Source organism: Pinus tabuliformis, chromosome 2_1 (assembly GCF_031772625.1).
Source record: "Pinus tabuliformis cultivar Carrire ecotype Pingquan chromosome 2_1, CPIR1, whole genome shotgun sequence".
In the NCBI taxonomy this organism is placed as follows: Eukaryota; Viridiplantae; Streptophyta; class Pinopsida; order Pinales; family Pinaceae; genus Pinus; species Pinus tabuliformis.
Window position 1 is genome coordinate 240,117,354 of NC_142299.1, and position 27,362 is coordinate 240,144,715.

General features: G+C 42.3%; 1 protein-coding gene across 4 annotated transcripts in view; it reads left to right on the forward strand.

The window, feature by feature from the left end:
- The window catches only part of LOC149199597 (uncharacterized), a 273,175-nt gene that overhangs the window by 72,386 nt on the left and 173,427 nt on the right, over positions 1-27,362 (forward strand). For all 4 annotated transcript variants that reach the window (XM_089402500.1, XM_089402497.1, XM_089402498.1 and 1 more), the window contains exon 3: positions 9,692-10,140. In XM_089402500.1, coding sequence (XP_089258626.1) covers positions 9,692-10,140 — 449 coding nt within the window. The remainder of the gene's footprint in view (positions 1-9,691; positions 10,141-27,362) is intronic.

Genomic DNA, 27,362 nt, shown 5'->3' on the forward strand with positions numbered 1-27,362 from the left:
AGTGCATTATCCTTGACGGGTCAAGGATCATGTGGTACCACATATAGCCAAGAAGGAAACGACAGTTGAAATGTGGGAAGGCTCTCAAGAACTTGTACCAGCATACTTTTGTGCAGAGAAGAATGCTGCTCGAGAACCAGATGAGGTCGTACTAGATGAAGAAGTGTCAATCGATTGACACCTTCCTCGGAGGAATGAATGAGATCCGAGACCAGTTGATTGCTATAGGAGCGACACCAGATTAAGAGCTTATGGTGAGGACAACCCTGAATGCTGTCTCAGAAGATTGGGAAGTGTTTTTCTAGAGTATCCTGGGCAGAGGAACTCTCCTACCTTAGGACGAGATGTGGGCAGCTCTTTGCCAGGAATAGATCAGATGACAGTCAAAGATAGGTAGGAGCAACAAAGGGATCAAAGTTCAGTAAGAGGAGGAGGATGTGGCCCTAGCATCTGAGGGAAAGTAGGAGAAGCGGAAGAAGAAGGATCTCTCCAAGATCAAGTGCTTCCACTGTGGGGAGATGGGTCATTATGCGACCTAGTGCCCAAGGAAGAAGAGTAAGGGAGAGTCTTCCGAGACTAAGGCAGTGCTAGCACGGGCAGAGAAGGAAGTTTTGATAGACGACGATTGTGCCATGAGTGCACACACACCACTTGAGCGAAAGCGGGGAGACATCGAGCTGTAGTCAGGAGGACTACAGGCGATGAGGGGCAGGATCCTTGAGGTACCCAGCCTCTTGGATTAGACCTTGCTACGGGAGCCCTGACGAGGAGTAGCAGGACTGGCTGGGTGGGTAGAGACGGATGCAGATGGAGCGACAGAGAGAGCTATAGTGCAGGAGTCCTGAGACAGCGCAGAGCTAGCAGGTTGCAACAGTGCGAGAGGCACATGAGTGTTGCACTAGTGCAGAATGGCACAAAGAGGTGTGCAACGGTGTGAGATGCAGGGAGTTGTTGCAGCAGCGTAGAGGTCAGAGAGGGAGCACTTGTCAGTGGCAGAGGGAGCTTCAGCATCAGAGGGTGTTTCTAGTCCAACAGGGAGGTGAGTTGGGAGATCAGTTACTTACTTCTTAATAACTGAGTTGCAGTGCAGCAGTGGGCAATGCGATGCAACTTGATGAGAGGAGGTGCAGTGCGGATGCAGTGCTGGGAGAAAGGACCAGCAACAACACGGATGCAGAGGGAGCTGTCGTACAGATGCAGTAGTGGCAGTGGCAGAACCATGGGCAGCAGTACAGGAGGCAGCAGTGCAGAGGATGTTGGGCAGGAAGGCCTAGCATCAACACAGGTACCGATGCCGGATGATCAGAGTAATACTCAGTGAGGAGTATTGCTAGAGCACAATCCTCACTAAGAGGGAGTGTTGATTTGGGGTAGCATCGAATGTGCTCTAGCCACGAAATTTGGTGGAGAGGTTAGGGCACATGAGATTTCCAATACCCAGAAAGGATTTGGACAGATTATAAACAGATCAGGAGATATTAAAATAATTAATATTTTTAATGGAGTCTCTAAGTCTAAACTTAGGGAAAATAAAATATTAATGTGTATTAGTACGAATTTGTGTTAGAGTGGTCCAAAAGACATGGATCAAGCTAGATCTAATCTTAGTCGTTGATTAGGGACTTAATCTCGGTTGTTGAGATATCAACAAGAAAAGTATAAGAAGAGGCTTGAGGGTCACTTGGAGAAGTACACTAGATGATCAATCATTCTATTTTCTAAAGCGGGGTTTGCTAAGAGAGATAGAATCAATGATCGGGAAAGCAGCTGAGGGGCATTGAGTACAGAGAAACAAAGAAGGCAGAGATTGTGTTGGTAGAGCAGCACAACAGCGAAGGAGGGTGACGCAAAGGCAACGAGGGCTCACGCAGGGCCATGCAGAGGCAGCCAAGTGCTGTGCAGAGCACCAGAGGGGCCAGCGCAGCTGACGTAGAGGCTCCCAGAGCTGATGCGGGGCCTCCTGGGGCTAACGCAGGCCTAGAAAGGCTTACGCAGGGCCAACGTGAGATAAAGAGGGGCTGACGGAACCCAGTTTGGGTAGACGCTGGGGTTGCAGAGCAGTTTTGTGCTGAGGAGCTGCCGGAAGGTTTTTTCCGGGGTTTCAGCCATGAGATTTCTCTCAAACTGTGAGCTGTAGCTGCTAAGGAAATTCTTTGTTGGGTAGGTAGTTTCGACACCTAGATTGTACTCTGATATTGCTTAATAAGAAAACCCCCAGATCGCTGCAGTGGTTTTCCCGCATTGGGTTTTTCCGGGGAAATTGGTCCAAAAATAATGGTGTCATGTGGTGTGTTTGTTCTTGTTTATTTTAGTTGCCGATCTGTAACATTTTGAGCATGCACTGGTGTTTATTTTCAGTATTTACTTTGTAAATAACTTGTTAAAGAAAAATAACAAGTAGGTAGGAATAAATCAGAAAAAGTGCATGAAGGGTTTCTAAACTAAGTAAACTTAGAAACTTCAACATGGACTCTGCACCTGAATGCTCTGCGTTTGATAGAAAATCGAACGACCTTTAAAGTCTGTGTTGCGTGGAAGACTGAGATGACCGTGGTGAGTGCCATGAGTGAAGTAAGTATGTATTGCAACCATAAATATTCAATACATATTCTGCATTGAATGGTATTCTATGTTGAATGGTAATGTGTTGACTGCGTTTTGGATGAACATTGTGTTGCTTGACATGGAGTGATTGTCATGCGGTATTACTATGTTCATAATACTGCATTACCATGACTGTTTCTTGGTTAACGCCTCTCCCTCCGTGTTAATATTCCTGACTCTGCACCATAATACTTCCTCTGTGTCAATGAAATTATTAGTGAAATTGTGTTGGCATGTACACCACGATTGTACATAGTGACTGTGGTTGCCTTGAATCATATTAGTATATACACCGTGCAGTTATATGAACGTTGCCCCTGCTCCCACATTAGAGGATCTATGGACTGCGACTTTCTCGTCCACAGGTGACTTCCCAAGAAGCTTGAAGCCAAGACCGAAACCCTTAAGCAGGCCAGGAAGCTGAACAGGTGAAATTGATACTTTGCTGGAGGCTGGAAATCCTTCCAGCTCGAGGTCCAGCGAATCAGGCGACAATACACAGTAACCGTTGGATCAGTCGGATCAATGGACAGGGTTAATGGAAGATGAGCGACGAAGATCTTATCACAGGAGATTAAGTTAAGAAATGGATGGATCACATCAAGGCATGTGTCGACAGAAGGGTGGAAAACGTGCAGAATAATGGAGCGGTCTTTGTAGGCGGTAAGCAGTATCTCACGCGCCCTAAAAGCTGTAAATGGTATTTTGCAAATTCACATGATTAACCTGAGGGGTTGACACGTAGCACGGGAAAACCACTTTTCTCGCGCGCTCTCGACTTGTTATGCATCGTGCAAGATTTCATGCGAGATTACGCGATAGCCGTTGGATCAAGCGGGATTGATCGACAGTGGAGATCAGCCAAGCTAGTTGGCGAGCGGGTGACGCGATAGCCGTTCGATTAGACGAGTCAGATCTGATGGTGATCGCGTCGGAAGATGCATGTGAGTTAATTTAAATTTCGGACGCGATAAGGTTATGAACTGGGGTTTTAATTCCTTTCGTTTCGTGGAAAATTTGAAGGTTTGCCATATACCGGGTAAATTAAATAGTTCTGCTATTTTAGCACAATAACTAAAATTGGAGGTTGAGGCTAGTTGGCGTGAGTTATTGCGCGATAATCATCAGATTGAAGAATGAGATCGACGACGAAGATTCAATGCGCTAAGGAGAGCATCAATATGTGTGCAAAGGTTTGTGGAATGGAAGAAAGGTAAGGTTTAAGTGTGGGCTTTCGTGGAGTTTATTTGGCCAAGAACGATTCGGGTCCTCGAATAGAGCCGGACTCGACCGAACATTCTGTGGACCCCTTCACTAATGTACAAAAGTCTATTTCATTCAACCATATACTACACAGTAGAAAACTAATTTTTGGCCTCTCCGAAAACTGTTAGCAAGAACATCAATGAGAAGGATAAGATTGTCTGAAATTTCAAATACCTCTGCTATGTCAGTGACAATCACAGATCCTTCATAAGTTTTTGGGTACAAGCTCCTGAATAAAGAGTCCACTTGTTCTTTGCGTGTTATTCTAGTCGGTACAGGAGGAATATCTCGAACGAGGACAACAAATTGTTTTGGTTGATTCTATCTTTGGCTAAGAAGGATATTACAAAGTCGACTTCTATCCAGTTGAACAATGGTAGAGGTAGGTTATCGATGTAAGAGCACAAAAGCAGTACAAACTATTATGCGACTTTCTAGAACAGAGGATATTGCAGTAACATTGAATTGTGAGTGACTGTTGCTTCTTCGTCATTGGTTAATAGTTGTGATTGGTTTCTTTAAAGTGTAAGTTTGATAATGAAGAAAATGACTAGACTTGATAATGCATTAGAGTTGTTAAATACTCTGATACATTAGAGTTATTAAGTAGTAGCTTTGTTACCTCTAAACTGGAACGTAGAATATCTTCTTAACTGTGCATTAATTCTCTATTGAAGCATTGAAGTTTGTACACTCGTTTGTTGGATAAAACGCTAGATTGTGAACACATATTATCAAGTTGAACGCATATTTTCCCTAAGTTTAGACTTTGTGACTCCATTAAAAATATTAATTATTTTAGTATCTCCTAAACTGTTTAGAATCTGCCCAAACCCTTTCTGGGTATTGGAGATCTCATGTGCCCCAACCTCTCCACCAAATTTCGTGGCTAGAGCACATCCGATGCTACCACAAATCAATACTCCCTCTTAGCGAGGACTGTGCTCTAGCAATACTCCTCACTGAGTATTACTCTGATCATCCGACATCGGTCCCTGCGCTGATGCTAGGCTTGCTGCCCACCATCCTCTGCACTGCTTTATCCTGTATTGCTGCCCATGGTTTTGCCATTGCCACTGCTGCATCTGTACGACAACTCCCTCTGCACCAGTGCTGTTGCCCATGGCTTTGCCATTGCCACTGCTGCATCTACACTGCATCTCCTCTCATCATGCTGCCCACTGTTGCACTGAAACTCAGTCACTGAGAACTAAGTAACTGATCTCCTAACTCTGACCTCTCTGTTGGGCTAGAGACCCTCTTGATGCTGAAGCTCCCTCTGCCGCTGACAAGTGCTCCCTCTCTGACCCCTGCGTTGCTGCAACAACTCCCTACATCTTGCACCGTTGCACACCTCTTTGTGCCATCCTGCACTGGTGCAACACTCCCGTGCCTCTCGCATTGCTGCATCCTGCTAGCCTCGCGTTGTTTTGGGACTCCTGCACTATATCTCTCTCTGTTGCTCCATTCGCATCTATCTCTACCCACATCAGCTAGTCCTGCTACTCCTCTGCGGGGCTCCCGTAGCATGGTCTAATCCAAGAGGCTGGGTAATTCTCGAGGATCCTGCCCCTCATCACCTGTAGTACGTCTGACTACAGCTCGATGTCTCCCCACTTTCGCTCAAGTGGCGTGTGTGCACTCATGGCGCAGTCATCGTCTATCTCCACTTCCTTCTCTGCGCTTGCTGGTGTTGCCTTAGGCTCGGAAGACTCTCCCTTACTCTTCTTCCTTGGACACTGGGTCGCATAATGACCCAGCTCCCCACAGTGGAAGCACTTGATCTTGGAGAGATCCTTCTTCTTCCGTTTTTCTTGCTTTCCCTCAGATGCTAGGGCAACATCTTCCTCCTCCTCCTTTTTGACTCTGATCCCCTTACTGCTGCTTCCCGCCTTGGTCTGCCATTTGATCTCTTCTTGGCGAAGAGCCGCCCACATCTCCTCCCAAGGTGGAAGGGTCCCTCTGCCTAGTATACTCTGGACAAATACCTCCCAGTCTTCTGAGACTGCATTCAGGGCTGTCCTCACCATCAAGTCCCGATCCAGCGTGGCTCCTATGGAAGTCAACTGATCTCGGATCTCATTCAGTCCTCCGAGGAAGGTGTCGATCGGTTCTCCCTTCATCTGATATGACCTCATCCGATTTTCTAGTAGCATCCTTCTCTGCACAGAAGTATGCTGGTACAATTTCTTTAGGTCCTCCGACATCTCATTTGCCGTTTCCTTCTTGGCAGTGTGTGGTACTACATGGTCCTTGACCCTGTCAAGGATGATGCTCTTGGCCCTTGCCATTGCCTCCTCGTACTTGTTGTTATTAGCTGGGTCAACTGGTATTGTTATCGTCCTCAAGGCGAAGTGCTTGACACAATTTCTGTCAAGTACGGATAAGATTTTGGCCTTCCAGACTGTAATGTTTGAGGCTCCGTTCAGTCTGTCTTGGTCTCTTACTTCGTGTAGTGCCATGTTGCTCTTCTACTTCCCTCCTGGAAGTTCTCGATATGACTCCCTCTAAGCCTTGATTTCCCTCCTGGAAACCCTTCTGCCGATGTCGAGATGCCCCCTACTCTGATCGTCTGTGCAACTGCACCACTGATCCAGATTTCTTGGCTAGAAACCCTTGGTAGCAACTCCCTCCTCCTTGGCCTTGCCCTGTTAGGTACTGTTCTGACTACAGTACCCCACCAACTCCACTCTACAACTTTCCCATATCCTCCTAAACCCCAACAACCTGAAGGTGAGAGCTCTTAGGCTCTGCGCAATCCCGGCACCAACAACTCGACCTCCTCAGCCAACTGCGTCAGCCCTCCTAGCTTCTGCGTGGCTTTGCGTGAGCCTCCCTTTGCCTCCCTTAGCCTTTGCGCTGCCTCTTCCTGGCTCACCCTTGATGACGTAGGCACTACGTCACCCTTCCCTTGTTGCTGCTCTACTAGGAACAACTTTTGTCACTCAGGACAACTGTTTTCTGTTGCTATTGCTCCGCTCGGCTGATGTCCTCAATTCTCCTGTGATCTGCAATCACGCTCTGATACCATGTTGAAGTTTCTAAGTCTACCAGTTAGAAACCCTCCATGCACTTTACTGATTTATTCCTACCTACTTGTTCCGTTACTTAACAAGTTATTTACAATGTAAATATTGAAAATAAACACTAGTGCGTGCTCAACATATTACAGATCATCAACTGAAGGAAACAGAAACAAGCACACAAAATGACACCGTTATTTTTGGACCAATGTCCCTGGAAAAACCCAATGCGGGAAAACCGGTGCAATTATCTGAGGGTTTTCTTATTAAGCAATTTCAGAGTACAATCTGGGTGCCAAATCCAGCTTACCCAACAGAGAATTCCCTTGGCAGTAGTACCTCTTAGTCTGAGACAAACGTCCCAGTTGAAACCCCGGATAAACCCTCGTCAGCATAGAAGATCATCATCTCCGAAATCAGCGAGATAGAGGATGACTAAAGGGTACCACCAAGGAAAGTCTAAGGGTCTCCAAGTGTAGCAAAGAAGAAGGGAAGAAGAGCAAAGCTTTGGACTGTTTCTAGGGCTATAGGGCCAGAAACAATCACACGTGCAAAGAAAAAGGAGCACTGTATGCGGGTATAACAGCAGTAACATAAGAGTCAAGTATCCATCTTTGTTTGGGCTAGATCTTAGGCCTAGAGGCCTCTCACTTAAGCGAAGATGTCCCTCTCTCAAGCGAAGATAAAATGAGCCTAAAGTACAAGCTAACCTATCACATGTCTGAGAATTTGGGGCTGCTGTACAGTCATATCAGTTTGCATACATATCTCAAGAAGTATTTCATTGGAGCAAGAAAAGGGTGTCTCCATAAGCAAAGGACATCACCAAGAATTGAAGAAGGAACATCTCATCTAGAAGCTCACATAAGCAAGGTCTATCTCTAGACAAGGAATGGAGAAGAAGGTCAATGTGCTGGGGAGCAAAGTGCCAGAAGAAAGAAGACTAATGCCGGAGAACAAAGTGCAGAAAGAGGAAGGACTTGTCTTGTGCTTGGAGGACATCCTAGTCAAGGGTCTAGGGTTTGGCATTGATCAATAAAGAACCTTCAATAAGAGAAACTTACCAAAGGTTTTTCTTCTCGAAGAGAGAGAGGTTTTGGGCCTTGGCCCTGGCAGAGAGCCAACATTTGTGTTCTTGTCTTTATGTTTTTGGTAGCAGTTTGATGAAACACACACTATAATAATAAGAAGAAGATCCAGCTAAGATAATTGTAAAAGTGCTTGACAAATGGTTATCAAGTCAAGAAGAATCCTAATATACACCATTGCCCTTGATTCTTCAACATTTTCTTAGTCATTAGGGCCCGAAGTAGAATTATTTTTTGTGGCTAACTTTTGTTTTTGCAGGCCCTAATTCACTTTGAAGAAGGGTTAGTGGGCTGATCTCATCGTACCTCAACCATCTAAGGCCATCTAGCCCTAGCCATGAGGCCTAGAGCCTCTTTCCTACTCGGCTGCAAGCCTCATTGGGCTTCCTAGCCCTAGCCGTAGCACTTGGAGAGCTAGATCCATCATACATATTTGTTTTAAGGCTGATTCATTGGTGTTGCAGGTCTTTTTGAAGGGTTACAAGGCCAAGATATCAAAATTTCCAAGACCTAGTCTTGTTATCTAGTGTTGTACAAGTTTGATCCATGATTTGCATATGTATTTGGGCTAACAATTTGTGGTTGCAGTTCTCTAAGAAGTCTGTTCCTTGTGTTTCAAGCTAACCTCTTGTGAGTGTAGGCATTGGAGGAGTGCTCTCTCTCTTGGGTAATCCCCAAGCTTGGCATAGGCTACTAAGGGTTTGCATCTCCATCCCTCTCTTTTCACTGTTAGAGTTTACATCAGATCTGAAGTATTAACAACAGTGGTCTAAATGACATAAGTGGTGGCATATAATCACTAAAAAAAGGTCCTAATTCTAATCTAAATAATCTCAAGATCCTAAATGTGATTCACTAAATAACTTGAGAGTAAATATATCACTGTTTTACCTCATTTGAAATTGAAATATTGGATTGATATCATTGTTAAGGAAGTCTGATAAGATTTGAAGCAATTGTCTAGGACTTAAATCTAATAAGCCTCATAAGCCTAAAAGTCACTTGATGATTGTTTAAAGTTTTTGCCATTGGAATAGTGATTGTTTTCAACTGGATTATGGGACTGCTATTATGCAATTTGTGGGCTGATCTATGACAGTGATATATTGCAAGAAGAGCTCTTGAAATAGCCTTGTATTGTATCTCGTACATTTTTCTTGCATCATTGCACAACATTGCATTGGAATTGAAGGATATAACCTTTCACAATCAACCTTTAATGCGCCAAAGTAGAAAGCCAACTTAGAAAAGCTTTAGGAATTAATGTCAACACCTCAATAGGTAGCTATTCAAGAAAGTTGTATGCTCAAAAGTTGCCAACAATAACAACAACAAATTGCAACGAAAGGAGTTTCCTCTTTTATAGAGGAAGCATCATCAATCATCTCATTCAATAATATTTAGTATCTCCTTATATCTAGCCTAGTAGGTCTCACATTGGACATGTCTACTTGGGTAGTTTCAGCAATATCAATGGAATAATATATTCGACTTTGGTGGAAATACGAGGTTCAATCACTGAGGGAGGCCAGCTTCCTGTTGTTCCATTTCAACTTTCTTTGTAGTTTTTCATTCAATATCTTTTCCCTGCAAATATTTTTTTTCTTTGTTTCGTCATTATTCTCAAACATGTTTGGTTAATGCTTTAAATATATTTTTTTTATAGTTTCCTTGTATATGTTTCATAATATTTGTTTGCTTATGTTTCAGGTGCACATGTAGAAGCTATTATGAAGATGGGGCCAAGGCTCCAGAAGTGGAGTGAAGAGCCTGTTGTCACAGCATTGACAGCAAGTCTTTTTAAGTTGGATGCTGGGCAAGATAGAGCCTTTGCAAATTCAATCCTTCTTCGCCTTGCAGATGCCTTTAGAACTGGAAATAACTTCACAAGACTCTGTATTGAGAAGGCTTTGATTCTTGAATTTAAGAGCCATTGCTATAGTGAAACTGGTGATAAATATAAAGGTATTCTTACAAAAGAGAGAATGCCTAATCATCTGGAAATGTTGAGGAGAATTAAAGAAGTTGTTAATAGTGGTGATGTTGTGGCCAGGGCCTTAGCTCTACGAGTGCTTGGTTGCCTGGCTGATCTTGCAAAAGATAGGGCAGACATACACAGACTAATAATAGATGCAATGGATTCTCCTTATTTGTTGGAGGTGAGCATAAGAAACATAATTTTTAACGGGTGCATGCTTGTGTATACTGATATCCCAGGCTTTGTTAATGGCTATCTAGGCAAACAGTTAATTTTATCTTTTATTTTGAGATACTTGCAGTGATAAGAGGTTAATGCGATTGAAGCTCACTAGACCATTTCTTGTGCAATATGCTATTTTAGAACCCACCCTTGTTGTTTGGTAGGATACTCGGCACTGAATTCTTCTTTATAGTCATATGACAGGGTATTGACATATTGACGTAATGCTGATGCGTTAATTACTTACATCCAAGCTTTATGAAAATAAGCTGGTTTGTTGGATGAGAACAAATTGCACTGCAAACATATAGCTGATTCATCTTAAAAGGTTGTCATCTTCACATTTCAAGTCAAAGACTCTCTGTTGAGCCTATATTGATTGTTTTGTTGGAAATACTAAGAGTGGGAGGGGGTGGAGGCTGAATCAGTATTTCACTTTTTCTTACAATTTAATATCATAAAGCATTAACCAATAACATCACATCAAGGAACATAAGATATATATATATATATATATATATTTTTTTTTTTCAAGGGTGGTTCACAGACACTGAGTGGTCACTACATCCACGGGAAAATCTAGCTAGATCAACCCGAAGGGATCTACCCATTGGCCAAACTAGCAAGACCTAACCCAGGGCGTTGAGGAGATTTGACCCCGTGACCTCCCGATAAGTGAGGTGCTTAGCAACAGGGACTCGACCAACTGAGCTGTCCCTTGGGGCTATATATATATATATATATAAATATATAAACAATTTATTTATTTCTCGAGGGAAGCTACAACTTCCGGTTTACTAGTGACAACTGGAAGGGCTACAACCCTTGGTTTACCAGCCCCTATTGGAAGGAGGCGACAACCTCCTGAAGGAAGCTACAACTTCCTTGCCTAGCACCACCTTGCCACCCTTTATAATAAAAGATAGAACAAAAACTCTTTGGCTCTCATACCAGGGATAATGACCCAATTACAATAACTTGCAAACACTGCTATTTCTTCTAAGTTATTTACAACATTAGGTCTGCTCCTTGAATCTCCAAATTATATACTGCTGTTACTTTGACTCAGTGTTCCACGGGGACTCGCCCCCTCCCCTAGGGGTCTAGTTTCCTCGCTCGCCCGCGCTCCGGGGACTTGGGGACGAGTAGGGGATGTTTCCCCACGCCCCCAAAAATGAGGAAACTCAAGGGGACGTGCCAGGGAGTCATTTCCCTTTCTTGAGGGGGCGTTTCTGAAAGGGGGGACGTGAGGGGACGAGGGGGGGCGTGGGGGGACGTGGCACACATTTATGCAAAAAAAAAACGATTTTAATTAACTTAACCCTAAAACTAATCTTTAATTAACAGTTAAACTAAGCGTAGGGTTTTGGAATTTAGCTGTTTCATGTTATAAAAACGGCAGGGTGAACACATAACAACACACACAGCCTTCGCGCGCTGTGTGTGTTGTTATTACTAGATCTGATCACTCCCATGCATGGAACCTCGATGGCATCTGTTGGAACATTGCAGATTGCAGAATGGACCCTTGATATGGCTATCACATTGGTAATGTGATTTGGTTATTTGCGGGAATTTTGGAGTGCACATATTAAACAGAATTGAAGACAGATCTTGAGGATTGCTATCACTATGAACCGTCAGCCCTCTGACTAGACAAATTCTGAGTTTGATCCAAACAAATTCATTTATCTGTGGTTGCTGCTCAATATTACCCTACACATTCTGTGAGGAGATCATCCCTGAAGTGGTTACTCATCAATGCTTCTTTGCTTCTCTCAAAGCTCGGCTCTTCAAGATTCACTATGGATGATCAACATCAGAGGCTCCCTCTTGTGAAGAATTCAGTTTGTGACGATAAGAAATATTAGAAGGCAAAGAAGTTCAGCATCAAATTAACTTAACTTTTGTGTGGCAGTGCTTGCTTTCTAAAAGACACACCGATCACGTTGAAGTATTTTTGATTTCTCTAAGTAACCCTAACTGGTGTCTTACAAGTATCTGTATAATCAAGTTACAGTAATCCTTGAGGTCATTGTAATTTGAATTTAAACAAGAGTTTCAAAGTAAAGGAGCAGAAGCTGTAATACATATAGCCAAATTGTCAGATATGGAAGCTACAGGTTTAGATTGCAGATTTTTGGAGTTATGATAGAAGTATGAGTAATGTTCTAGACACAAATGTGCATCAGTGGACAGAGGCATTAGCATCTTGTTATGCCATCAGGAGTCTGCACAACAGTCACTCTTCAACAAGGATACAATTGACAATAGAATTCACACGAGCATAACACAACACTGTTGTTTTGTATATCCTTGTAATTGATACTATGTACAGATGGGCAAAACTCACCAATGATTATAGCAGTTTGGCCTAGAACTGAACAGAGTTGCCTTGATAACATATTGTTGAAGTTGCAGAGGACAAAAGTGTTAAGATTCTGAGATTAAGATCTTTTATTGATAACAGAGATGCAGGAAGAATAGATCTACAGTGATCTTCTACAACGACATTGTTGAGGTTTGCTGTGTATTATCAGAATGCTGAAGATGGTGGTATTGCTGTCTTTGTATTTTGTTATAATGTATAATCATTGATGTATGATTATAAATTAGAATTTTAAATTTATTATTTTATATGATATTAGAAATTTAGATAATGATATTCATATCAATGATCATGCTTTGCATCTTTTCAATTCAAACCAAATTGTCATAGTGGACTCAATTAATAAATTATATTTTATATTTATAAGTTTTTAAGACCCTGACGCTCCCCCACATTTCCTAAAAAATGGTGGGGAGCTTTTGCATAGGCCGCTCCCTCGCCCCCTCGTCCCAGAACCTTGGTGGAACATTGCTTTGACTTCTAATTCTCAATACTGTCCAAAAGAAAAGTCATACCTTCTATAATCAGCCTTAATGCTTGCCTCATCTCAAAACAGACTGAACGAACAGATTCAAGGGAGGCCTAGTTCTGCGTCAGGAAACTTGGATCTGCCTCTGCCTTAAAAAACTTCAGAATTTGATCTGTCTAGGAGCTTGGGTCTGCCTCTGAAAACCTCAGAACAGGCTTTAGTCAAGATCGAGTTTTCCACAGACCTATGGTCTCAACAGACCCTAATTGGGGGCCTCCTCCACGCGGTCTCAGAAGCAAGCCTCAGAAATTTGGTGCAGAAGTCTTCAAATCAGGCCTCAGGAAGGCCGAAATTTGTGCCTCAGGGAGGCCAAATTGTGACATAGATAGGCTGAAAAATTTCTCAGAAATGTGCCTCTAATTTCCTTCACACAGCTTCTCAAAATAGTCTTGTCAGAGAAACACCATACAGAGAAGTACTCCGGAACTTGCTCTAGAAGAGGTGTCTCAAATGTGGCCTTCTTCTGATACTTCATTCTAGGGCTTGGCCTGTGCTAAAACAGAAGATTTTTTTGTGAAACGATGCTTGATCTTCTGCCCTTTGATTTCCACAACTAGGCAATATATATACAGATTGAAGAGGCCTATTATGGGGCCGATTTGATCCTTTAAAAGACAAGACTTTCACTGGAGCCGGCCTGAACGAATTAGGGCTGACTTGCCCATAAGAAAATACAAGATGTTTGCCATCAAGCTGACCTGTTAAGAGGAGGCTTATATCACTAAAAAATTATTTTTTGTTCTTCAAGATGCTCTCTTTCAGGGCTGTCTCAGTTAGTGAACATAGGCCAATTTAAATTACAACTTTGATCTCCTTCTAGGGGCAGCAATGAAATATTAAGGCCATGAATTTGTGGGGCAAGAGCTGGTGATATACCCATCTGTTTGAGGCAACAAACTTTAAACTCTAATAGCTTTCCAACCAGGCAGACCCACAAAGCATACCACCTATCAAACAAAATGGCGAGACAACGCTAGCAAACTGAAGTGTTCTTGCATTTAAATTTACTAACTTGTGCACGCATATTATCAAACAAGTGCTGGCCCATTCACCCTTTGATATCAATGGCAATTTCTTCCAGCATGTTTCACCCTCAATGGACAATTGTGAATATACAACTAAGACGTTGTGTTAAATGTAAGAGGGTGACTTTTGGAATTTTCCCTTTCCAAATTGCTTTCATATTTGCTATAATTTCTTATAGCTGCAAGGTGCCAAATAAACATCAGCAATATATTTTAGATACAAACTGCTGGTACAGCATCGGTCCATTCTGTTTTGGTAAATTTAAAACACTCGTACTAATTTTAGTGTCAATCATGTTGTATCTGCTGACTATACCAAATATATGTCAGGAAAGCTTCCATAATGAATGCCTTTTTGTACATTCCCAGAAAATGATGTCTACCAAATCTTAATGCTGTAATATACTAAAAATGACACAAAACAACCTTCTGTTCTCCATTTCCGCTAGATTTCAATGTGGGTAAAGTGATCAAACATCTGCCATGCTTCTTTCAAAGAATGCTGACGTTAAGATATATTTTCTTTTATGTATGGGGAGCATGACTCTGCATATTAAACATTTTTATTTGACATATACATTTGCATGGTGAAGTTAATGCATAATTCATATATATTTGTCTTGGATTAGGCAATGAATGGACTGTTGCAGTCGTTCCTTGTGTGAGGAGGAATAGCAGTAACTATGAATGACCACTACTTCATAAAATGTAAATCATCATTATTGGGGTATGTAGTATATTCTGCTGTGGTAATGTCTGGGACTCTGCATCAATGTGCTATGCATACATTCCTCTCTCCAATCCTGGTCACTTCCTTCCCCTTCATGCATGTACAACAGTGGTATGTTCATGTTGGACTTGTGCCAATCCACGTGACATGTTGGTGATCTCAAACTGTTTGGCAGATTGAATAATAATTTTAAGTTGGTTGTATATGCAACTGTTAACCCAATTAATTAGGACTATCCAATGAAGAATTTATATTATCAACCTCTTGACTTATATTAATGGCCCCTTTGTACAATTCACAAAGGAGGAAAAAATGAAAGAAATTATTTTAATGTACATGAATAACCAAAATAGGTCAATGGGACCTGAAAGCAAAATGTACAAAAATATCAGGGGTGTCTAAAGCATCTGCCACTTGAAAAAATCATACAAGGTGTTTACCATAAACCCTACAAGGTTGTATGATCCATCTATAAAAATAAAATCCTTAGAATATCTCTTTTTCAATCACATACATATCTTTGCATTTGAACATCTCTTTGGGGATATGTGTGTATTTTTACATTTCAACATCTCTTTCTGGTCTTCAACATCTCTTTAGGATCACATATATATCTTTGTATTTGAACATCTCTTTAAGTCATCCCTTGCCAGGGCAGGACATCTTTTGAAGAATCACTTTACTTGTTCCATAATGGGAGATTCTTGTAGGATTTCCTCTACTTTAGCACAACATCCTCTTAATAATTGTTTCATTGCTCTCATACCTTGAAGTCATCATAGGCCGTCATGTATCTTACTTCTGCATAGGCCTAAGTGTCTAGGCGTGTAGAAGTCGCCCAAAGTCTTCTTAGACACTTGCTCTAGTGTGAGCAAGGTGTTTTTGTGACTTAGCCTAAATTTGGCTTGGGAAAAACATGAATATTATGTTGGCTTATAGAGCTAAAGTAAACGTAGGAAAAGTAAAGTAAAATACTTTAGTAAATATGGTTTAATCTTAGCTCTTGATCTCAAGTGAGGCGAGATCTAATCTTGACCGTCAATAACTTTGGATATTAGGGTTAGGAATTTAGCTCAATGTAAAGTTATAAAAGCAAGGCTAAGGAGAAGGACAAGACACACTAGTGACCATACAACAACACAAGATTGAGAGAGACATCTGAGTGAGTGTGTTGGGTCCGAGGAAGGGGCAACAAAGAGATCTAAATCAAGCAAGAAAGGTTTGATCAACTGAATCAAATTCAATGTTGTTTGTAATTCTTCAATTGGGCCATTTTCCCAGGAAGGGAGTCCAAGTAAGTTCAAAAGTTTAAAGAAGAATTGTGATTGGGTAGATTCCATTTCATTTTTGTGATCGAGATTAGTAATTTTGCTTTCTGCTAAATTTATTTTATTAGTACCCTAGCTGGTACTTTTATTTACTAGATGTAAATATGTTGGGAACTAATTGTCGGATTGCTAGTGTAAGAAAAATCAACATGGTGCCCGAGTGTAAACTCTGAAGAAACCCAATCTTTGAATTGCCTAGTTTGTACTGTATTGTTGGGGCTAGATTTGGCTGTGATCATGTGAGCAGATTTTTTTTAAGAAAGACAGAAGAAATCAACCGTACAGTGCCATGGACTCTTTTTTTTTGTGGTCCGAAAATCTTTTTTTGGCTGAGTTAAAGAAAAGAAAAAAATTGTTGGGGGAGGGGGGGCTGGGTTAACAATGACCCAAAAAAAAGGGAGGTCGGGCTATCAGCTCTGACAGTTACCTGTAGAGAAAGTTTGTGGCCTACTAGCCGTAGAGGCAATCTGAGTGCCAATTGCATAGGAGGAGGCCTGATAGCTAGTTGCCAATAGCTTCAACGGGTAAAAAGAATGGTGCTGGCGCAGTAGCCAAATGAAAGTGAGTGCGGATGGTTGGTTGTGATGTGAAGCACCTAGTAATCTAGTCAAGGTAGAGGAAAGGACCAACAACTACCATGAAGGCACACAGTAGAGCATAGATGCAAGGAGCAGTGAAGAAGTCAAGGTGACATGTTGGACCTATGTTGCAGGAAATGCCCCCTAAGGTGGCGTACCCATACCCGAAACACCGAAACACCGCCGAAACGTGACGGAAACGCGACTGGAATGTCTTGGTGGCGTTCCCTGATTTGGAAACGCCACCGAAATGTTTCAGGGGTGTTTCGGCCCAAATCTGCCTTGTTTCCACCCACTTTTGCCTTGTTTCCATGACTTCTTTTCTTTTGCAGGTCCACTAAAGCACCCAAGAAGGTTGTGGGGCCCTTGTATGGCCAAAATAATTTTAATAGAACACTCAATTTTATTTCTAGTCACTCCACACACTAATTTATCTATAATCAATCCACACTCTAGTTCTGCTAAAAAACAACTTGTTTTATTTTTGTTAATGAAGATGAAGATTAGGATTATAACTTATAAGATATGTAATTGCATTTGTCATTAGCTCATGTTATATTTCATTCCCAACATATATAGCAATGTATAAAGGTTGATTTTGGATGTAAAGCCTTGTGTATAAAAGCTGATTTTCGAATCTTGGATGTACAACCTCATTTATAAAGGATAATTTTGGATTTTGAATCATGTAATCATCTATGCGAGTTAACATAGATTGAGCTTTCCTTCTAAAATGTCATTTATGTGTCTCATTCTTTTTTTTTCTTGCAAGATGCATTATTAACTTATTTGTAAAATACACACACACACACAAAACGTTTCTCCTGACATTTTTATTTTTGGGGGGTTATGTTTCCAGCCGTACCTGTTTCTAAAACTTACAAACGTTTCAGCATTTTGTGCAACTTAGTGTTGGACAGTTGGAAGGAGTTGCACATGAAGGGTTTGTGGAGTGGCAGGCAGGTAGCCAGGGGCAATACAACAATTGTTGATGAGATAATAGACAAATCTGTTAGCTATAAAAAAACACGACAAGTTCGAGCAGATGGTCGGGAGTTGGGTAGACGACAATGACAATTGTCGGCCAAAGAAGCAGGTCGCGGGAATGGGTCACAAGTTTGCTGGGTGAAGTCAAGGAATTGGCTCAAGCCACTAGAGATAACCCGCTGTTGCCATAGGAAAAGTCGCAACATTGACAGAACACGAGACGTAAAAAGCTCGAGCTAGGGTTGTGGCTGTAGACTTGCAACCAACATAAATAATAATTATTTTCTTTTTCTTTAGAAATTTTTCGACGATATTTGGCAAAATGACTACAGTGGGTCTTCGGTACAAAGATAATTTAGAGGAAGCGTCAAACTTCCTACCTTGGAAGGCTAGGGTCACCTTGGTTCTCAAGGAAAATAATCTCAAGGAGATTATTGAGACTGAGATTCTGGAGCTCTCAAATCCTTAGGAGAAGGTCATCCTAGCAAAGGAGGAGATAAAGGTGCATAGAGTACTCTTGGATGTCGTGAAGGATCATTTGATACCTCACTTAATCGAGAAAAAGATAGCTAAGGAGATGTTTGAAGCCTTGGTAGAATTATACCAGAGCAAGACAATATGCGTCCAACTACATAGATGGCCAAATTTGACTCAGTTATGATTTATTTGATGAAGATCATGCAGATTCACGATCAACTTGCAATAATGGGGTAAACGGTAGAAGACTCAGAACTAGTAAATGTGGTGTTGAATGGGTTGTCAAGAGTATGGGATTTGCTCATCAAAGGAGTTTGTGCTCGAGATAAAATACCCACATTTGATAGACTAAGGGATCATTGTATACAAGAGGAAATTAGGTTACATTCAAAGGGAAAATTTAGCAAGCAGGAAGATGACGAGAACATGGCTCTGATAACAAAGGGCAAAGGAAAGAGTTCGAGCGGAAGTGAGGAGTCAGCCTCACAGTCGAAGAAGGACTTTGTTGGAAATTGTAACTAGGTTCGGTCTTCATAATGACCTTTTGTAAACAAGAAATTGTATATTGTATATAAAGAAAGAAAAATAATTTTATTTTATTCAAAGCATGGATTTCATGCTGAAATCTAGGTCAAAAGCATGTTCTTCGTGCTTTTAGGTCTTTCTAGGCCAAATAAGAATTTATGTTATGTATTATAGTCCCATTTGGACTCATTATAGCCATTTATTCCTCCAATACCAAGTCGACCCTAGTCAAGGTGAAGTCGGTCTTAAGGAAGGCTATTCGAATCCTGAAGAAGGCTATAAATAGAAGGAGCTCGACTCATTTGAGAAACACATCCAAGACAAGCTCAATCTGCAATAGTGAAGGAGAAGAAAGAGCTGGAAAGACGAAGGAAGGAAGAAGAAAGCGAAGTCTCTTGGTTTTTATCTCTTTTTCTGTCCACATGTGTGAAGCTGCTAAGGTTTCTGTGTGGCTACTAGTTTCAAGAGGCAAAATTTGTGTTGGAATTTCTAAGTCTAACATGTTAGAAACCATTCATGCACTTTACTGATTTATTCCTACCTACTTGTATTGTTAATTAACAAGTTCTTTACCATGTAAATACTGGAAATAAATACAAGTACATGCTCAACACATTATAGATCATCAACTGAAGGAAATAGAAACAAGTACACAAGGGACACTGTTATTTTTGGACTAATGTCCCCTAAAAAACCCAATGCGGGAAAATCAGTGTAGCTATCTGAGGGTTTGATTTATTAAGCAGTTTCAGAATACAATCTGGGTTCCAAATCCGGCTCACCCAACAGAGAAAAATCTCGGCAATAGTACCTGTCTACTCAGAAGCAGATATTCTAGGTGAAACCCCACATAAACACTCCAGCAGCTCTACAGCTCCAATCTGCCACACGAAACCCCAACGTCAGCCTCTAGGGACTGCGTCAACCACTCTTAGGCCCAGTGTTAGCCCAACGTCACTCCGGCTTGGCATGCGTCAGCCTCTGGAGGCACTGCGTCAGCCCTCTGGCCCTCTGCATCACCCATGCTGGCCCTCTGAGGCACTGCACAGCTCCTGGCTGGCTCTGTGTGAACCCTTGGCTGCTTCTGCGTCCTTCTCTCTGGCTACTGCATTGATCCTCTCGGTGCTATCTCTGCCTCTCTGCTTCTGTATTCACTGCCCCTCAGCTGCAACTCTGATCACTCTCTCAGCTTTCTCAGGAAACCCAGCCCCAGAAAGTCGAAATCTTGATCTCTTGGTTTGTTCTCCAAGTGACCCTTAAACCTCCTCTTATACTTTTTTCGTTGACAAGTCGACGAGCGAGATTAAGTCCCTAATCAATGGCTAAGATTAGATTTGGCTTGATCCATGTCTTTTGGACCATTCTAAAACAGTTTTATATTAATTCACATTAATATTTTAATTTCCCTAAGTTTAGACTTAGGGACTCCATTAAAAATATTAGTTATTTTAATATCTCCCAAACTGTTTAGAATCTGCCCAAACTTATTGGAGATCTCATGTGCCTTAGCCTCTCCACCAATTTTCATGGATAGAGCACATCCGATGCTACCACAAATCAACAATTTGTGGGGCCAAAATTTTGAGGAGAAGTTGCAAGGTTGAAATTCTAGAGTGAAACTGCAAAAGGTCGAAGTCTTGAAGTTGCCTTGGAGAAGGTCTTGCCGGGGCGCTTACTCGGTGGTTGGGAGGAATTTTGGGCTTTGGTCATTGGGTCTTGGAAGTCTCATTGTAAGTGTTGAAGTTTCTAAGTCTACTTAGTTAGAAACCCTCCATGCACTTTATCTGATTTATTCCTACCTACATGTTCCGTTACTTAACAAGTTATTTACAATGTAAATACTAAAAATAAACACTAGTGCATGCTCAACATATTACAAATCAACAACTGAAAGAAACAGAAGCAATCACACCATATGGCACCATTACATTTGGACCAATGTCCCCGGAAAAACCCAATGTGGGAAAATCGGTGTAGCTATCTGAGGGTTTTCTTATTAAGAAATATCAGAGTACAATCTGGGTGCCGAAATTGGCCTACCCAATAGAGAATTTCCTTGGTAGTAATACCTCTCAGTTTGAGACAAATCTCCTGGCTAAAACCCCGAATAAACCTTCCGATAGCTCAGCACCAATTTGCCCCAGAAACCCCAGCGTCAGCCTTTTCTGGACTGCGTCAGCCCCTCTCTGCCCAACGTTGGTCTTGTGTCACTCCGGATGGGTCTGCGTCAGCCTTAGGAGGCCCTGCGTCAGACCTCTGGCCCTCTGCGTCAGCAACACTAGCCTCTTTGAGGCTCTGCGCAGCTCCCGGTAGCCTCTGCGTGAGCCCTGGCTGGCTCTGCGTCACTCTCCCCGGCTACTTCACTGCTCTCCCAGACTATCTCTGCCTCTCTGTCTCTCTGTACTCAATGCCCCTCAGCTGCAACTCTGATCACTGATTCTATCTCTCTTAGCAAACCCCGCTCTAGAGAATAGAATGACTGATCACTCTGGTGTGTCCTCCAAGTGACCCTCAAGCCTCCTCTTATACTTTTCCTATTGACATATCAACGACCGAGATTAAGTCCCTAATCAACGGCTAAGATTAGATCTGGCTTGATCCATGTCTTTTGGACCATTCTAACACAATTTCATATTAATACACATTAATATTTTGTTTGCCCTAAGTTTAGACTTGGGGACTCGATTAAAAAGAATAATTATTTTAATATCTCCTGAACTATTTAAAATATTCCCAAACCCTTTTTGGGTATTGGAGATCTCATGTGCCCCAACCTCTCCACCAAATTTCGTGGCTTGAGCACATCCGATGCTACCCGAAATCAACACTCCCTCTTAGCGAAGACTGTACTCTAGCAATACTCTTCACTGAGTATTACTTTGATCATCCAGCATCAGTCCTTGTGCTCATGCTAGGCTTGCTGCCCACCATCCTCTGCACTGCTGCCCATGGTTCTGCCATTACCACTGCTGCATCTGTACGACAACTCCCTCTGCATCCGTGCTACTGTTGGTCCTTTCTCCCAACACTGCATCCGCACTGCACCTCCTCTCATCATGTTGCATCGTGCTGCCCACTGCTGCACTGCAACTCAGTTACTGAGAAGTAAGTAACTGATATCTCAATTTGACCTCTCTGCTGGGCTAGAGACCCTCCTGATGCTGAATCTCCCTTTGCCGCTGACAAGTGCTCCCTCTCTAACCTCTGCGCTGTCGCAACAACTCCCTGCATCTCGCACCGTTGCACACCTCTCTGTGCCATCCTGCGCTGGTGCAACACTCCTGTGCCTCTTGCATTGTTGCAGCCTGCTAGCCTTGCGCTGTCTCAGGACTCCTGCACTGTAGCTCTCTCTACTGCTCCATCCACATTCATCTCTACCCGACTTAGCCAGTCCTGCTACTCCTCTTCGGGGCTCCCATAGGAAGGTCTAATCCAAGAGGCTGGGTACCTCGAGGATCCTGCCCCTCATCGCCTGTAGTCTGCTTGACTACAGCTCGATGTCTCCCCACTTCTTCTCAAGTGGCGCGTGTGCACTCATGGCACAGTCATCGTCTGTCAACACTTCCTTCTCTGCCCGTGCTGGCGCTGCCTTAGTCTCGGAATACTCTCCCTTACTCTTCTTCCTTCGACACTGGGTCGCATAATACCCAACTCCCCCCAGTGGAAGCACTTGATCTTGGAGTGATCCTTCTTCTTTCGCTTTTCCTGCTTTCCCTCAGATGCTAGGGCAACATCTACCTCGTCCTGCTTGACTTTGATCCCCTTGTTGCTGCTACTTGTCTTCAACTGCCGTCTGATCTCTTCCTGGCGAAGAGCCGCCCACATCTCGTCCCAAGGTGGGAGAGTCCCTCTGCCTAGTATACTCTGGACAAATACCTCCCAGTCTTCTGAGACAACATTCAGGGTTGTCCTCACCATCAACTCCTGATCCGGCGTGGCTTCTGTAGCAGTCAACTGATCTCGGATCTCATTCAGTCCTCCGAGGAAGGTGTCAATCGGTTCTCCTTTCTTCATCTGATATGACCTCAACTGATTCTCAAGTAGCATTCTTCTCTGCACAGAAGTATGCTGGTACAACTTCTTGAGAGCCTCCCACATCTCATATGTCGTTTCCTTGTCAGCAATGTGTGGTATTACATGATCCTTGACCCCGTCAAGGATGATGCTCTTGGCCCTCGCCATTGCCTCCTCATACTTGTCGTTATCATTGGGGTCGACTAGGATAGCTATTACCTTCAAGGTGAAGTTCTTGACACGATTTCTGTCAAGTATGGATAAGATTCTGGTCTTCCAGACTGCGAAGTTCGACGCTCAGTCCAGTCTATCCTGGTCTCTTACTCCGTGCAGTGCCATGATGCTCTTCTACTTCCCTCCTGGAAGTTCTCTATTTGACTCCTCTGAGTCTCTACTTCTCTTCTGGGCTTCCTCTGAGTCCCGATTTCCCTCCTAGAAATCCTTCTGCCGTTGTCGAGATGCCCCCTACTTTGATCGTCTTATGCAACCACACCACTGATCCGGGTTCCTTGATTAGAAACCCTCGGTAGCAACTCCCTCCTCTTGGCCTTGCTCTGTCAGGTACTATTCTGACTACAGTACCTCACCAACTCCACTCTGCAATATTCCCACAGCCTTTTAAACCCCAGCAACCTGAAGGTGAGAGTTCCTAGGCTCTGCGCAATCGTGGCACCAACAACCTGGCCTCCTCAACCAACTGTGTCAGCCCTGCCAGCTTCTATGTGGCTCTATGTGAGGCTCCCTTCGCCTTCCTTAGCCTCTACGCTGCCTCTTCCCGGCTCACCCTTTTTGACGCAGGCACTGCGCCACCCTTCCTTGTTGTTGCTCTGTTAGAAACAGCTTCTGCCACCTTGGGACAACTGTTTTCTGTTGCTATTGCTCACTTGGTTGATGTCCTCAGTCCTCCCGTGATCTGCAATCACTCTTTAATACCATGTTGAAGTTTCTAAGTTTACTTGGTTAGAAACCCTCCATGCACTTTATCTGATTTATTCCTACATACTTGTTATTTTTCTTAACAAGTTATTTACAATGTAAATACTGAAGATAAACACTAGTGCATGCTCAACATATTACAGATCAACAACTAAAGGAAACAAAAACAACCACACCATATGACACCATTATTTTTGGACCAACGTCCCTAGAAAAACACAATGTGGGAAAACCAGTGCAACTATCTGAGGTTTTTCTTATTAAGCAATATCAGAGTACAATTTGGGTGCCGAAATTGGCCTACCCAACAGAGAATTTCCTTGGCAGTAATACCTCTCAGTTTGAGACAATTCTCCTGACTAAAATCCTGGATAATCCTTCCGGCACCAATCTACCCTAGAAACCCCAGTGTCAACCTTTTCTGGACTGTGTCAGCCCCTCTCTGCCCAGTGCTGGCCTTTCGTCACCCCGTATGGGCCTACGCCAACCTTAGGAGGCCCTGCGTCAGCGCTCTGGCCCTCTACGTCAGCAACGTTGGCCTCTCTGAGGCTCTGCCCAGCTCCCGGCTACCTCTACCTGGCCCTGTGTGAGCCCTGGCTGGTTCTGCATCACTCTGCCTAGCTACTGCGCTGCTCTCTCGACACTATCTCTGCCTCTCTGTCTCTCTGTACTCAATGCCCCTCAGTTGCAACTCCGATCACTGATTCTATCTCTCTTAGCAAAGCCTGCCCTAGAGAATAGAATGACTGATCACTCTGGTGTGTCCTCCAAGTGATCCTCAAGCCTCCTCTTATACTTTTACTATTGACATATCAATGGCCGAGATTAAGTCCCTAATTAACGACTAAGATTATATCTGGCTTGATCCATGTCTTTTGGACCATTCTAACATAGTTTCATATTAATACACTTTAATATTTTATTTTCCCTAAGTTTAGACTTAGGGACTCCATTAAAAATATTAATTATTTTAATATCTCCTGAACTGTTTAGAATTTGCCCAAACCCTTTTTGGGTATTGGAGATCTCATGTGCCCCAACCTCTTCACCAAATTTGGTTGCTAGAGCACATCCAATGCTACCCCAAATCAACAGTAAGAAGATTCTATAAGAAGAGAAGCTTTCTTTTTGGGTTTTCCCCTTGGAGGGGTTTTTCCCTAGCTTGGAACCTATATTTGGTGTACTTTGTCTCTCTGTGACCTTTATTGTTTTGGTAATTGCTTGATGAAAAAGAACTAAAGAAGTAATAAAAGGTCAGCTAACATCACAAGTAATTATCAAATTAAGGAAAATTATCCATAATCTACAAGTCTCTTGATTTTCCAACATGGTATAAGAGCTAAGGTGCAAGAAGGAGACTGAAGATCACATCCTTGTTGGCAATATGACAAGGGTTATGAAAACGTTTTTCAAGCTTCTTAGAAATCTCGCTACATCAATCAAGGGTTACATCTTGAAGATCATTTCCAAGCTAGAAGTAATATATGGAAGTTTATTTTCCACTTTGTCTTGGACTTTCAAAGACGAGAATGTATGGGTTATTGACAATGGTGCTTCTAGAGATTTGATCGGAGAATGCAACCAACTCTAGACTTTGTCAAAAGGAACCTCCTCTCACTCAATTGAACTTGGAGACAAGAAGAGATATCCAGTGAAAGGGATTGGATCTACTTCGTTGGAGCTCGAATTTGGTGGAAGTATTCACCTCAACAACATCCTATATGTTCTAGGTTTGAAGAAAAACTTACTTTCTATTTCTTGTCTAGAGGATAAGGGTGATAGAATTGCTTTTGTTGATGGAAAGGTTTTGGTTTGGGGCTAGGACTCTAGTATTGCTAATGCTAGGGTAATTGGGATTCGCGAGGGGACATTATATAGACTGTTTACACCTCTTGCTCAACCCTAGTTCACTTAGATGTGAAACCTTCGAACTATGCCATAGAAGGTATGGACATCTTCATTTTAAAATTTTACCATCTCTAAATCAAATGGTGAATGACATCCCCAAATTGAAGGAAGAACATGAAGAGACCTGTAAGGGTTTGTTCTAGGTAAGAACATGAAGAAATCATTTGCAAGAAGTGATACTATATCTAAGGAAGTTTTGGATCTCATACACTCTGATGTATGTGGTCCTATGGAAGTAAAATATCTTGGTGGGCATCAATATTATGTGACCTTCATTGATGATTTCTCAAGGAAAACTTGGTTATACCTTCTCAAGAACAAAGATGAGGTATTCGAGAAGTTTCAAGAATTCAAGAATGAAGTGGAGAATCTAACTAAAAGAAAGATCAAGATTCTAAGGTTTGACAATGGTGGAGAATATACCTCCAAAGAACTCATAGCTTTTTGCAAGGAAGCAGGGATTAAGAGGGAGCTCATTGTTCATTACAATCATGAATAGAATGGTGTGGTCGAAAGGAAGAACAAAACATTTGAAGAATGTGTTAGGGCCATGCTACATGGTTAAGATTTCCCTCAATTCCTATGGGGAGAAGCATGTGTGACAACTGTTTACTTGCATAACCGAAGTCCTCACGAGTTTCTCAACAACATGACTCCAGAAGAAACGTTTACAAGAAAGAAGCCAAGTGTGGATCATCTTCGAAAATTTGGGTGTCCTATATATATATATATATATATATATATATACCAAAGGACAAAAGGAAGAAGTTGGATCCTATCGATATGAAGGGCATCTTTGTTGGGTATAGTGCTTCATCAAAAGCTTACAAAATCTATATTGAGGAGGATCACCAGATCAAGGTAAGTAGGGATGTCATCTTTGACGAAAGTATACCTTACAAGAAATCGAAAGATGTTCCAGTCAATTCTGATGAAGAAGAGACACCTATCTTTGAGGATATCTCGAGAGGCAATAATGGTCAAGATTTGACGTCAACACAAGAAGATTTTGAAGGTCCTAGTGAGCCTGTGCAACAAGTGATTGTTCGTGAAAATCGAAAAAGGCTTGCTTGATTGAGAACTACTCTACAAGAAGTAGAAGGACACACAACGAAGGGGACCTTTAGGGAGAGTAAAAGATCGACAAGATATTCCAGGTATGCAGCATATGTGACGAAGCCCATTGAAGCTAAACCTTCCTCCTATGAAGATGCAGCTAAATATCAGGAGTGGAGGAACGTGATGTAGGAAGAATACCAATCAATTATGAAGATTGATGTCTGGGAAATCGTTCTTAGGCCAAGTGACAAATCGATAGTCTCTTCAAAATGGATATATACGATAAAGCATGCTGCAGATGGGAGCAATGATAAATATAAAGCAAGGTTTGTAGCAAGAGGCTTCTCACAGAAAGAAGGTATTGATTTCGAAGAAACCTTTGCTCCCACAACTAGATATACAACAATTAGATCACTTATTTCTTTGGTTGCTACAATGGGATGGAACATCCGTCAAATGGATGTTAAGACATCTTTTTGAATGTGACTATTGATGAAGAGGTTTTCATTGAGAAACCTCAAGGATTTGAAATAAATCAGAGGTAGACTCATGTCTGCAGATTGAATAAAGGTCTATATGGCTTAAAGCAGGCACCTAGAACTTGGTATGCATGAATGGATGCATACCTATTGAGACTTGGTTTTACCAAGAGTTCTGTAGATGCTAACCTATACATCACAGTAGTCCAGGGTGAAC